Source organism: Tympanuchus pallidicinctus, unplaced genomic scaffold (genome assembly GCF_026119805.1).
Source record: "Tympanuchus pallidicinctus isolate F22 unplaced genomic scaffold, pur_lepc_1.0 scaffold1, whole genome shotgun sequence".
Classification (NCBI taxonomy): domain Eukaryota; kingdom Metazoa; phylum Chordata; class Aves; order Galliformes; family Phasianidae; genus Tympanuchus; species Tympanuchus pallidicinctus.
Genome location: NW_026294618.1, coordinates 30,865 through 43,794, shown reverse-complemented (window position 1 = coordinate 43,794; position 12,930 = coordinate 30,865). Strand labels below are relative to the sequence as shown.

Genomic DNA, 12,930 nt, shown 5'->3' with positions numbered 1-12,930 from the left:
CATTCTGTTGGGAAATACTCTCTCCTTCTAAGTACCTTTAGAACGTGAGTTTCTTCAATTAATTACTCAACTCATTTGCTTTTCCTGAATGATCCTAAGTTCTTTTCTCAGGCGACATCTGCACTCTGCTCAGTCCAAGGAGAATCCCTGCCCGCAGATGCAATGACACAGCATGGCTCACCACCTCATTTTTCATTGCTTACTGTTATGGTAGCTGCCATCCATGTCCACCCTGCGTATTCTTAGAGCTCTTCTGGAGTCCATGGGGCAGACTTATGGTTGAACTAAAGGGAATTTTTTTATAATGCTCTAGCTCCAGATGATTATCCCTAGTATCATTGTATTAAAAAAAAAAAAGGCGTTTGAAGTAGTGCGATATATCTTCTGTGCCTCAGAATGTGGCACGTGTGGCATGAGAGAGTTTTGAGGCCACGAGGACTGCCCAGACAGCATGAGAACTGTAAGAGCAGAGAGCTATAGGTGATGCAGCGCTATTGGTGCCACCCGCAGGAAGCGGTAGCTGGAACAAAATATGGCCAGAAGAGTGATCAGATTGCGTTTGGTAAGGAACTATTTCCTTAGTTGTAGAACTTTGACAAAATGTATATTCAGGATGATGATCAGCATGCCAGGTGCTGGGACCATGCCGAAAGAGAAATGGTCTGAAAACGTCGGTGCCATTTGCAATATATCCCCTTCCACAAAGCCCTCAGATCCATGCTGCAACTGCATCCAAAGCAACCCAGAGCCCTGTGCTTGTTGTACCCGGAGCTGTCGGTGCCAGGAGTTGCTGCTGTGTTTGCAAGGACGTTGTGTCAGCAGTGTGCCGTCAGTGGGGTTGTTTGATGGCAATGAAACCGCTGAATGGTGTACCTCAAGACTCAGAAAGAAGATGGTAGTGGTGACTGTGTGTCTGGGTATAGATAGCTTGATACAGATCGATAGGACTGCAGTGTGGATTGTACATAGGCCCTGCGCTGCGAGGTACGCTGTTGGGAAGCAATGTCCATCTGCCCGAGGGCAGGAAGGCCCTGCAGAGGGACGGCCTGAGGCCAGCCGTACGAGGCTGCACAGGAGCAAGCGCTGGGTCCTGCGCTGTGGTCATGACAACCGCATGGCAGCTTGTGCAGGATTGGGCTGAGGTAGAATTCCAACGGCCCGCTGATTCTAGAATGTTGGGTGCGGTGTTGGAATCTTCTGGTCCTGTGACATGGTCTTGCCTCCCCACCCTGTCGTCATGGCGGAGCAGCCTGGTGGCCCTTAGTGATGTCACAAGAGGCTGGAATGAGGGGAGGAGCAGTGCGTGCTGCGTCCCTTCATTGGAGCGCTTGAGCTCTGCGTGAGTAGCTCGCTTGTTGCCCTTGTGCAGCGACTGAGTGCCTTCGTTTTCAACCCTTGTGTCTTGTGCAGCATCTTGTAGGTAAGCTGAGACAGCGTGGGATGGACGGGTGGGCAGTGAGCTGTTGAAAACTGCTGGCTGGTGGAGCTCCTAGCAGCTCGTACTGCTTACTCTTGTCCATCAGACGTAACTTTCAGCCAGTACCTGCATTCCCAAGCGATCCACAAAGATGGCATTTGTCCCGTGGCTTTTCCCTTGTCATCTTTGCTCCATTGTGCAAGCTCACAGACCTGTTCCTTCTCTCTCCTCTACCCGCTCCCTTGGTGCAGCTTTCGCTCGTGGAAGCACAGAGCAAAGTGACAAGAAACAGCTGCGAGTTCAAGGAATTGTCTACCTTGTTCTGATCTCCTGCCAGGTACGTGCCACGCTTTGTCCCCCCACGTGGTTGACCAGCACTGTGTCGCACCATGTTTGGTAACACAGCCTCACCCAGCGTTGATGGGACACTGGTCCCGTGTGGGTTTTTTCCCTTCCCCTGCAGCTCCGCCCTCAGGAGGATGCTGTGTGTGGTGCTGTGACCAGCTGGTCTGAAGGAAAGCAATCCCTTAGGCAAAGAGTCCTAGGCCCAGTTTGTGCTGAGCTGCACAGCGTGACCCAAGGTCACAAGCACGCACGCTTGGCCTGTGAGAGTGTGCGCGGCAGCTGTAGGGAGCACAGCAGAGATGCGAGCAGAGGAAATCCTTGATGTGCGGGGCTGCAGCAGGTGCCGGTGGTGAGGCTGCTGGGAGCTGTGGCCGGGGAGCAGATGCACCTGCAGCAATGATTCCTCTCACTGCCCTGCTGCTGCGCTGTCAGAGCGCCCTGGGCGAATGCATCTGCTGGTTTGTGCCAGTCCCCATCTGCTAGCAGAGGGACAGCTGCTTGGTCAAATGCTGCCTAATGGGCTGTCCCATTTGAACGGAGTGAACAGAGTGGTTGCTTCTAGAGCACCCGCCTGTGCCAGAGGATAGCCAAGGGTAGTTCTGAAGAAGTCTCTCAATAGTGTGGTGTGTGAAGAGAGAAAATATGAGCGTGTTTCTTTTCATTCCAGCTTGTCGTGCCTGCTGTGATGGGCATCGCGTGCAGCGAGATCAGCTGTGAGCCTGGCATGACACGGATGGAGGTAGAGTGTGGAGCTCTGATTGGTCTTTGTTCCCTGATTTGAGCCAGCAGAGTGAGCTGCAGATGTGCTCTCCTGCTTTTCAAGAAAGCGAATCCTTGCGGCTCTATCGGTGTCACTGAAAAGCTGCCTTCAAGGCTTTCTTTCCTTGCTGCGGGCATGTTCTTAGCCTTGCCGTTCCTTCTTGTGTGCCCATGATAAGGACGGAGTGCACTTCCTGCAGCTTTCTCTGCTGACATGCTCCTCAGCCTGAAATCCTCCTCGTTTGCCCTCAGCTCCTCACCATGGCCTGTGCTCTCTGTTTCAGGCTGAGAACAATGGGAAGCCCCTGCTGGTCCGTGAGGAGTCATCTCTTAATATCCCAGCTATTGCTGCTGCCCACGTTATTAAGAGATACGTTGCCCAGGCACCGGGTGAACTCTCCTTGGAGGTAAGCAGTTAAGGGCGTTCCTTGTTGTCCTGTACAGAAGAGTATAACATGTGAAGCTATCAGGAATATTCTCAGACACCTTCAGAATGTTTGGTGAGGTGAAGCCCAGCAGATGCGGTTCCAGGTTAGACTTGCACTGGGTTGGATGCAGGGAGGAGTTCAGCCATCTGTAAACTATGGCTCTATTTGGCATTGGAATCTTGTGATCCAAGAGCTACTGCCCAGTGTGGTAGCCTGGTCTCTGAGCAATGGCAGAGCAGTGTATGGAGTGTGCAGATCTGTTCAGGATCTGTTCCGCTGACTTATGCCTGCGGTTTAATTGGAGCTCTCCCTTTGGCAAAGAGCCTGCTGCTTCTGAGAACCATTTCATACTGAACAGCTGAATTCTGTATGTTGTGTATTGGAGTGACTCTTCTACTTGCACGTTCAGTTGTACGACTGCAAATGCCTGAAGAGCTGCACTGGTGCAATGGCTCTCAAGCTTGACGATATTGGGCAGTGCAGAAGAATGCAGTCATTTGAGCTGCGCTTTCCTCCCAGCCATGCTGAAGCTGGGATTGACGTTGCAATCTCTTGCAGGTGGGAGACCTCGTGTGCGTCATCGAGATGCCGCCTCAGGAGCTGAGCCCCCGCTGGAGAGGCAAGCACGGCTTTCAGGTAGGCCCAAGCTTCAGACGTGAGAGCGCAACTTCGGTCGAGGCAGGAATCTCAGCTTAGAGCTGCCCTGCCTGCACAGCATGGCTCCACATGGAAAATGGTTTCCTTGTGCTGGTGTCAGAGGACTTTCCCTTTTGCTGTGGGCTTAGGCCCGAGCTGAAAGTTGGTCTTTGTAGGAAACTGCCTCCTCAGTTAACTTAGAAAGAAGAGCCCTCACAGCGTGCATCAGGTCACGGCCACTGAACCGCACCTTTGGAAATGCAGCAGCTAGGACACGTGTTTCAGTGTCTCTGAGCACTTGTGCTTGCACCCATGCAGAAGGTGAAGTCAGCGTCTTTTAGGAAGTCGCTGCCTGTCAGCTGAGATGAGGCAGGGTAACAGAGCCTCTGCGCGCTTGCTGCTGCTGCTGGCTGCAGAACGCTGGGTAGCTCAGAGCTGGGGATGGCAGCTGCATCTCGGTCAGCAAGCAGAAAGTTCATAGGCTGTGCCAACTCAGATCTATCTGCATCAATCTATCATAATATATAGCTTCTGTATGAAGTCTTTCCCTTCGGGCACGCTTGAGATTTAGGGGTGCATAGCATACTTGTCCTTTCCCCGCTCCATACACAGTTTTATGGATATTTGCCTGCCAATTTGGAATAATTATTAATTTTAAGCAGGCCATTTTTTGGTTGGATTGTCTTACGGAGCATCCGGCAGGCACGTGATGAGGAAAAGGTGATGTTTGAACAGTTCAGGCCTGAGAAACGCTGCCTTCAGTATTGCACGTCTCTTCTTCCTCTTGTTACAGGTTGGATTTTTCCCTGGTGAGTGTGTGGAGCTCATTAACGGAAAAATCCCGGAGTCTCTCATCAATTCAGTGCCAAAGCCAGGTACGATGAGACATTTGATGGTGCAGGGAAGCAAAATGGAGTCTCTTTTGGGTGTGTTCCATATTTAATACCTCCCTTATCCTTTCCCCCTTATCCTCTGTGCTGATAATCCTTCCTGCATAGCACGGGGCGTATGGCTGGTGTTTTGTAGGCAGTGAGAATGAGGGAAGGCAAAGGCAGTTCTCTGGTGTCACGGAGTTGATCAGATCAATCTATGTCCGTGACAGGGGCGGCAGGCCTCTGCCCTCCCCCCCCACCCCGGTCCCACAAAAAAAGTGGGAAGGAAGGAAGGGAGGAAAAGAGCAGCGGCAACAATCTATGGAGGAAAACTTATTTTACTATAATATTGGAATACAAGATAACACAATATATACAATTTAATTGAAATTGAGATTAATAAATCAAACCAGATGAGAGAGAGAGTTCCCGGGACCGATTCAAACCTGAAAAGCTTGGAACGGCCAGGAAAGCACCCTCCAGCATCCACTGCAAGGCAGCAAGAGAGCGCCCCCCCCACCCGGAAGGGCCAGATCCCGTGACTGCTGTAATGTACAGGGATAGGTAGCTGGGATTGGGGCAGTGACACTTTAATGCCCCGTACACTACATGATGTTTTGATGTGGAATACTGAAATCCAAAAACAAGAAAAGCAAAAAACAAAAACATAAAACCATGACATTCCACCCCTTATTCTACATCGTTACATCATGCTTAAAATATTATACATATATACAAACAAACAAAAAATGATTAAAATGCATACATGGCTATATACATATACATAGAATTAGTAACTGCACTCCCCCGGCATCAAGTTTCCTTGTGGTACACATTGAACATCCCCATTCTTCTGCATTACCCACCAAGTGGATCCTGGTCCCTGGGCAAAAACTGTACCACGGAGAGGTTTGCCCTTTCCAGAAGCTGGAAGAACCCAAACTGCCTTTCCTAACATGTTCTTTACATGTACAACAGGGACTTTATCTCCCTCTACGGTATGTAGGGAACTGGATTGGTTGGGACCATCACGATTGATAGATCCTCTGGTATTGACTAACCAGGTGGCTTCTGCCAAATGCTTCTCCCAGTGCTTAAATGTTCCACCACCCAGTGCTTTTAGCATCGTTTTTAACAATCCATTGTATCGTTCAATTTTACCAGAGGCTGGTGCATGGTAGGGGATATGGTAAATCCACTCAATGCCATGATCTTTGGCCCAAGTATTTACAAGAGAATTTTTGAAATGAGTCCCATTATCTGACTCTATCCTTTCTGGGGTGCCATGTCGCCACAGGACTTGTTTCTCGAGACCCAGTATGGTGTTTCGGGCGGTAGCATGGGGTACTGCAAATGTTTCAAGCCACCCAGTGGTTGCCTCCACCATAGTAAGCACATAATGCTTACCATTGCGAGATCGTGGCAAGGTGATATAATCAACCTGCCATGCCTCCCCATATTTGTACTTTTGCCATCGCCCTTCCTCCCACAGAGGCTTCATCCTCTTGGCTTGTTTGATGATGGCACATGTTTCACAGTTATGAATAACCTGTGCAATGGCATCCATAGTTAAGTCCACCCCTCGGTCTCTAGCCCATTTGTATGTTGCATCTCTCCCTTGATGACCTGAGGTCTCATGGGCCCACCGAGCCAGAAATAATTCACCCTTGTTCTGCCAGTCCAGGTCTATTTGAGCCACCTCAATTCTGGCAGCTCGGTCTACTTGATGGTTATTTTGCTGTTCTTCAGTAGCCCGACTCTTGGGCACATGAGCATCTACATGGCGCACTTTTACAACCATAATTCTTTGTTCGGGCAGCAATGTCTTTCCACAGTTCAGCAGCCCAAATAGGTTTCCCCCTTCTTTGCCAGTTATTTTGCTCCCACTGCTGTAACCACCCCCATAAGGCATTCGCTACCATCCATGAGTCAGTGTAAAGATAGAGCATTGGCCACCTCTCCCTTTCAGCAACATCTAAGGCCAGTTGGACAGCCTTTACCTCTGCAAATTGGCTTGATTCTCCTTTCCCTTCAGTGGCCTCTGCAACTTGTCGTGTGGGGCTCCACACAGCAGATTTCCATCTGCGATGCTTTCCCACAATACGACACGATCCATCTGTGAACAGGGCATATTTCTTTTCATTCTCTGGTAGTTCATTGTATGGTGAGGCTTCTTTAGCACGTGATACTTCTTCTCCTGGTGGTGTTCCAAACTTTTTACCTTCAGGCCAGTCCATGATAACCTCTAGGATTCCTGGACGGCTGAGGTTCCCCATCCGTGCTCGTTGTGTAATCAGTGCAATCCACTTACTCCAAGTGGCATCAGTAGCATGATGGGTGGAGGGAACCTTTCCTTTAAACATCCAGTTCAGCACTGGCAGTCGAGGTGCCAGAACGAGCTGTGTTTCAGTACCGACTACTTCGGAAGCAGCCCGAACCCCCTCATAAGCGGCTAAGATCTCCTTTTCAGTTGGGGTGTAGTGCTCTTCAGACCCTCTGTACGCCCGACTCCAGAATCCCAGGGGTCGGCCTCGAGTCTCTCCTGAGGCTCTTTGCCACAAACTCCAAGTGGGACCGTTCTCTCCAGCAGCGGTATAGAGGATGTTCTTTATGCCCTGTCCCGTCCGTACTGGCCCTAGGGCCACGGCACGGGCTATCTCCTGTTTAATCTGTTCAAAAGCCTGCTGCTGCTCAGGGCCCCATGTAAACTCATTTCTCATTCGCGTCACATAATAAAGGGGGCTTACAGTGAGGCTGTAGTTTGGAACATGCATTCTCCAAAAGCCCACTGCACCCAGAAAAGATTGTGTCTCTCTTTTGCTAGTGGGTGGAGACATAGCAGTGATTTTGTCGATCACATCTGTCGGGATGTGACGACGGCCATCTTGCCACTTTATGCCTAGGAACTGAATCTCCTGGGCAGGTCTTTTCACTTTGCTTCGCTTAATAGCAAAACCAGCACTCAGAAGAATTTGGATCATTTGCTCTCCTTTTGTAAAGACTTCTTCTGCTGTATCGCCCCACACAATGATGTCATCAATGTACTGCAGGTGCTCAGGAGCACTGCCCTGTTCCAATACAGTTTGGATCAACCCATGGCAAATGGTCGGGCTGTGTTTCCACCCCTGGGGCAAACGGTTCCAGGTATACTGAATGCCCCTCCATGTGAAAGCAAACTGTGGCTTACATTCTTTGGCCAAAGGAATGGAAAAGAAGGCATTAGCAATGTCAATGGTGGCATACCATTTGGCCGCTTTTGACTCCAGTTCATACTGGAGTTCTAACATGTCCGGCACAGCAGCACTCAGAGGGGGTGTGACTTCATTCAGGCCACGGTAGTCCACCGTCAGTCTCCATTCTCCACTGGCTTTACGCACTGGCCATATGGGGCTGTTAAAAGGCGAGTGAGTTTTGCTGATCACTCCCTGGCTCTCTAGTTGACGAATTAACTTATGAATGGGGAGCAAAGAATCCCTGTTGGTGCGGTACTGCCGCCTATGCACCGTTTTTGTAGCAATCGGTACGTGTTGCTCTTTTACTCGCAGCAGCCCCACAACAGATGGATCTTCTGACAGGCCAGGCAAAACAGATAGCTGCTTAATGTTGTCTATGTCCACAGCAGCTATTCCAAAGGCCCATCGATACCCCTTAGGATCCTTGAAATGCCCCCTTCTGAGATAATCAATACCTAGTATACATGGAGCCCCTGGGCCCGTCACAATAGGATGTTTTTGCCAGTCCTTACCAGTGAGGCTTATCTCAGCCTCCAACACAGTCAATTCTTGAGAGCCCCCCGTCACTCCAGAAATATGGATTGATTCTGTCCCTTGGTGACTCGAGGGCATCAGAGTGCACTGTGCACCAGTGTCCACCAGTGCCTTATATTTCAGTGGTTCTGATGTGCCAGGCCATCGAATCCACACAGTCCAATATACTCTATTATCCCTTTCCCCCTCCTGACTGAGGGCAGGGCCCCTCTATTCATTACCTGTGGTAACTGGAGCAACTGCACTGATGGTTGATCTGCTTTGTAATTCTTTCACCCGGGCTCGTAGTACAGGAGTAGGCTGACCGTGCCACTTCCCCATGTCTTCTCCATGGTCACGCAGGTAATACCATAAGGCAATTCGCGGTGTATTACCCCTTACTTGAGCCGGAGAGCGTTTGCTTCTAACAGCTGAGATCTTTGACCGTGCACGTGAGAAGGAAGGTTCATCGTCTTTAGTTAGGTGGGCTCGCATCATCTCCTTCATCTCCTTGATTTCCTTCATTAGACTCTTTTGATTATCCTGATCTTCATCAAGCGTCTCTGATACTGCTACAGGTTTGTCGCGGTTAATCAGTTGAGAAACTTGCTCCGTCATTTTTGATATAGCAGCAACGGCAGCATGAATCGGGGACAGCAATTGTTCGTAGTTTTGAAGCGTAACAATTAATTCATAAACTAAGGGCGTTCTCTGTTGTTCGTTGAATCTGTCACACGCTGACATCAGTGTAGAGGCATATTTGTCCGGCGCTGTTGTCACGATTTTCTGCCATATCTCAGGCGTTGTCCTCACTCTTTCAGGGTCGCGGTTTTGGTGTGGGTCGTTAGGAACAAAGTCAGGGTCATACAACATTTCCACCACGCCTATTTCCCTCAAATACTGGATCCCCTTTTCAACTGTATCCCATTTTTTCATTGCAATCTTCAAGCCATTTTTGAAGGGATACTTTTCCTTCACGGCTGTTAACACTCGTTCCCAGAGGGAGGCAGCTTCATCCGAGCATCGACTAATTCCTCTATCAATAGCCGGATCTCTGGCAATGGCACCTAGTTGGCGAGCTTCATTACCATCCAGAGACAAGCTATGGGCCCCACTGTCCCAACAGCGAACCAACCAGGAAACAAGAGTTTCATTCGGGCGCCATGTAAACTCCTTTCTTGAACCTTGGATTTCAGTCATCTTTAGAGGCCGGCGAGTAGTAATAGAGACTTCCTCTTCATCACTCTCTTCTGCACGTCTCTTAGTTTTCCCTTTTGCCTTTCGCGATGGTGGTGGTCCTGAGGAGGGCCCCTCGCCTGGATCTTCTTCCACCTCCTCCTCCTCTTCTTCTCTTTTTCGTTCAAGACGCGAAGACACTCGTTTCCATTTCTTGCCCTCCACAGGAGCAACTGGTATTGTTACTGGTGTCTCCTGTGATTGATTAGATTTGACTTGGGGATTTTCCCCTTTAGCTTGAACCTCAGCTCGGAAACTCTCTCTCTCCAGAATGGTATTATATAGGGCACGGTAAGCACAAGCCAAACCCCAAATAAGTTGTACCTCCTTAGATTTATGTAAGCCGCATAGTCCCTGACTCAAATACTGGCTTAGTTTCTCAGGATCCCACAGGTGTTCAAGGGTAAAATCCCATGACACTGCAGGTCCCCATGCTTCTAAGACCTTTCCTAAACCTCTCCATATTCCCTGCCAATCATCATTCTCTAGTTTTGGAAGAGACTCCTTTCCCTTAATACGAATGCATAGGAATACATTCAGGAAAACTGATGACATGCACACCAACATGACTATTAATTCAGGATTCAAAAAACGTTTGACAAACCGAGAAGAAAAACCGGAGACTGGTCTGAACATCGTGTTGTTTGTAAAATTAGCTATTCCATTTGGGATGTAACTGTTTGTGAAATTAGCCATTCCATTTGGGATGTAGCTGTTTGTGAAATTAGCCATTCCTTCCGGGATGTAAATGTCAAAATTCAAATCATACCACATTGCAAGTAGGTGAAACATAGGTGTCTCCATCAGGGCCATTAGGTACCTATATACGGTTGCAATTCCAACACACGTAAGTGCAAGATGGATTATTGGCCAGTAGGTTGTGAGTAACACCATTGCTTTAAATCCTTTACACAGCGCCCCCACGATAACGAGTGGGTTCATCAGAGGTGCCTGCTAAAAAGGGGTTAATGAACTGAAGCTAACAAGAGCAGGGAAAAAAAAAAGAAAAAAAGGCACTACCCAGACTAAGTAGTGCTCAAAGTTTACAAATATCCCAGAACACTGGCAGTACGCCTAATCTTTCAAGGTCAGGTTTTCCAGCACAGAAACCTGAACTACTGATAATGCTCACTAACGAAGCTCTGTAAGAGCAGAGAGAAAAAGAGATTCGTTCTAACAGCTAAAAAGCAGTTCGAGCCCCACGTTGGGCGCCAAAATCTGTCACGGAGTTGATCAGATCAATCTATGTCCGTGACAGGGGCGGCAGGCCTCTGCCCTCCCCCCCCACCCCGGTCCCACAAAAAAATGGGAAGGAAGGAAGGGAGGAAAAGAGCAGCGGCAACAATCTATGGAGGAAAACTTATTTTACTATAATATTGGAATACAAGATAACACAATATATACAATTTAATTGAAATTGAGATTAATAAATCAAACCAGATGAGAGAGAGAGTTCCCGGGACCGATTCAAACCTGAAAAGCTTGGAACGGCCAGGAAAGCACCCTCCAGCATCCACTGCAAGGCAGCAAGAGAGCGCCCCCCCCACCCGGAAGGGCCAGATCCCGTGACTGCTGTAATGTACAGGGATAGGTAGCTGGGACTGGGGCAGTGACACTTTAATGGCCCGTACACTACATGATGTTTTGATGTGGAATACTGAAATCCAAAAACAAGTAAAGCAAAAAACAAAAACATAAAACCATGACATCCGGCAAGTCCGTACGAGGCTGAGAACAGCCAGCGTCCCTGGTGGACAGATAGAGGTCTGGTTGTGCTAGTGACACGCTTGATCAGAACGTGGCTTTTCAAGAGGGTCCTTAATGCCCAGGTTGAGCAAGCTAAGCAAGAGGAGTGCATTCAACTCCATCAGAACGTGCAGAGATTTGGCCCAGTCCTCCTGTGTTTTATGACTGGAGTTGGGGAAATCCTAGAATCCTTGTAGAATGGCTTGGCATGGAAGGGAGCTCGAGGATCATCAAGCTCCAAGCCCCCTTGCCTCAAGCTGGGCTGCCAACCAAGCTCCACGTTTAAAGTGGGACTGGACCAGGCTGCCCAGGGCCCCATCCAGTCTGGCCTTGGACTCATCCAGGGTTGGGGAAAATCCATTTTGGTACGCACTTGCTCATCATGTTCTTCCCGTTTTGAGGTGCTCTGTAGAACGTGTTGTGCTCGGCCTCGTCCAACGGAGCCAAACCTGAGATGAACTGGTTTCTTCCTTTTGTTGTGCAGTGCCAAAGAAGCGCGGCAAGCTCCTCACCTTCCTTCGTTCCGTGGTGAAGGCCCGCCCAAAGCAACGGAAAGAGCGGGAGGTGGAGAAGGAGAGGGTGTTTGGCCGTGACCTGGGAGAGCATCTTCTTCACTCTGGTCGTGATGGTAAGGGACAGCCCATTCCTGAGAGCTTCCCTGTTTGAGAACCTAACGATGAAAGGGAAATAGTATCTAGCAAGGGGCAGGTTGATACCAGTGGAGAAACGGGGAATGGGAGTTGATGGCTGAAAGATGAAGTGAGGCTAATGCTCCCAAGAGACAAGCACGTTTGTATTTGCTTCAGCCAAGCCCGGCTGGGCTTAGTGGATGGGATGTGACGGGAGCGCAGTCTGAGGCAGGACTTGACTAAGGAGCTCCAGTAACCGCCGGCACGTGTTCTTTAGTCCCCCAGGTCCTCCAGAGCTGCGCCGAGTTCATCGAGCAGCATGGCGTGGTGCAGGGGATATACCGCCTGTCCGGCGTGGCGTCCAACGTCCAGAGACTGCGGTAAGAGTGCTGCGACTGACAGACACAGCTGCCAGCAGGGGCACGTGCCCTGCTGCGGGCGTTCAGAGGCCTGCGGGCAATGCCTTAGCACAGACAAAAGGTCTCCTTTGGGAACATCCCATCCAGCACGGCTGACGTGGTGCTGGTGGCCGAGTGTTTGTGTTCTCCTGTACATTCAGGAAGCCCTTCCAACTCTTGATTGCATTGGGTGTGGCTTTTGACTTGCTTTCCTCTTTCTCAACCGCTTTCGTGTCCTTCTCTGCAGCCAGGAATTTGAGTCTGAGCAGGTTCCTGAGCTAACCGTCCGCGACGTTCACAGCGCGAGCTCCCTCTGCAAAATGTACTTCAGGGAGCTCCTGACCCCCCTGCTGACTGACCAGCTGTACGACAAGTTCTCGGTAAGCACCAGGCAACGCCTTTCCTTTCCCTCTTCGCTGGGCCTCTTGGGAGATGGCTGCAGCAGTGCCCCAGCTCTGAGGCCCTTCTTCTGTTAGCCCCATGGGGTTTACTCGCATGTCTTTGCCACATCCTGCATCATGCTGATGCCGCTTCTGGTGGCCCCAGGAGGTGGTTATTTCCATATTCACAGTGCTTGCGAGAATTCCTGTGTTGTTTGTTTGTTTGTTTGTTTTTTGCTATTCCCCAGCTATTTCTGGAACAGAAAGGGGATTAATAGCCAAGCGTACTTGGAGATGAATGCCCCCTGCGAGGAGCTGAGCTGCCCAACCAGGCTGTA

At 49.7% G+C, this 12,930-nt stretch overlaps 3 protein-coding genes across 3 annotated transcripts in view; 2 read left to right on the top strand and 1 right to left on the bottom strand.

The window, feature by feature from the left end:
- The window catches only part of LOC128085658 (uncharacterized), a 222,382-nt gene extending 212,855 nt beyond the window's left edge, over nucleotides 1-9,527 (bottom strand). The window contains exon 1 of the mRNA XM_052693374.1: nucleotides 7,982-9,527. Within this exon, the coding sequence (XP_052549334.1) occupies nucleotides 8,435-9,403 (969 nt within the window). The 5' untranslated portion in view covers nucleotides 9,404-9,527 and the 3' untranslated portion in view covers nucleotides 7,982-8,434. The remainder of the gene's footprint in view (nucleotides 1-7,981) is intronic.
- The window catches only part of LOC128088829 (rho GTPase-activating protein 32-like), a 36,041-nt gene that overhangs the window by 19,872 nt on the left and 3,239 nt on the right, over nucleotides 1-12,930 (top strand). The window lies entirely within an intron of this gene.
- On the top strand, nucleotides 2,810-12,732 carry LOC128085807 (rho GTPase-activating protein 32-like). The gene is made up of 6 exons (XM_052693691.1): nucleotides 2,810-2,928; nucleotides 3,508-3,585; nucleotides 4,379-4,460; nucleotides 11,670-11,813; nucleotides 12,092-12,194; nucleotides 12,460-12,732. Exons 2-6 carry the CDS (start codon nucleotides 3,535-3,537, stop codon nucleotides 12,686-12,688), a joined length of 609 nt encoding a protein of 202 aa, XP_052549651.1. The 5' UTR covers nucleotides 2,810-2,928; nucleotides 3,508-3,534; the 3' UTR covers nucleotides 12,689-12,732.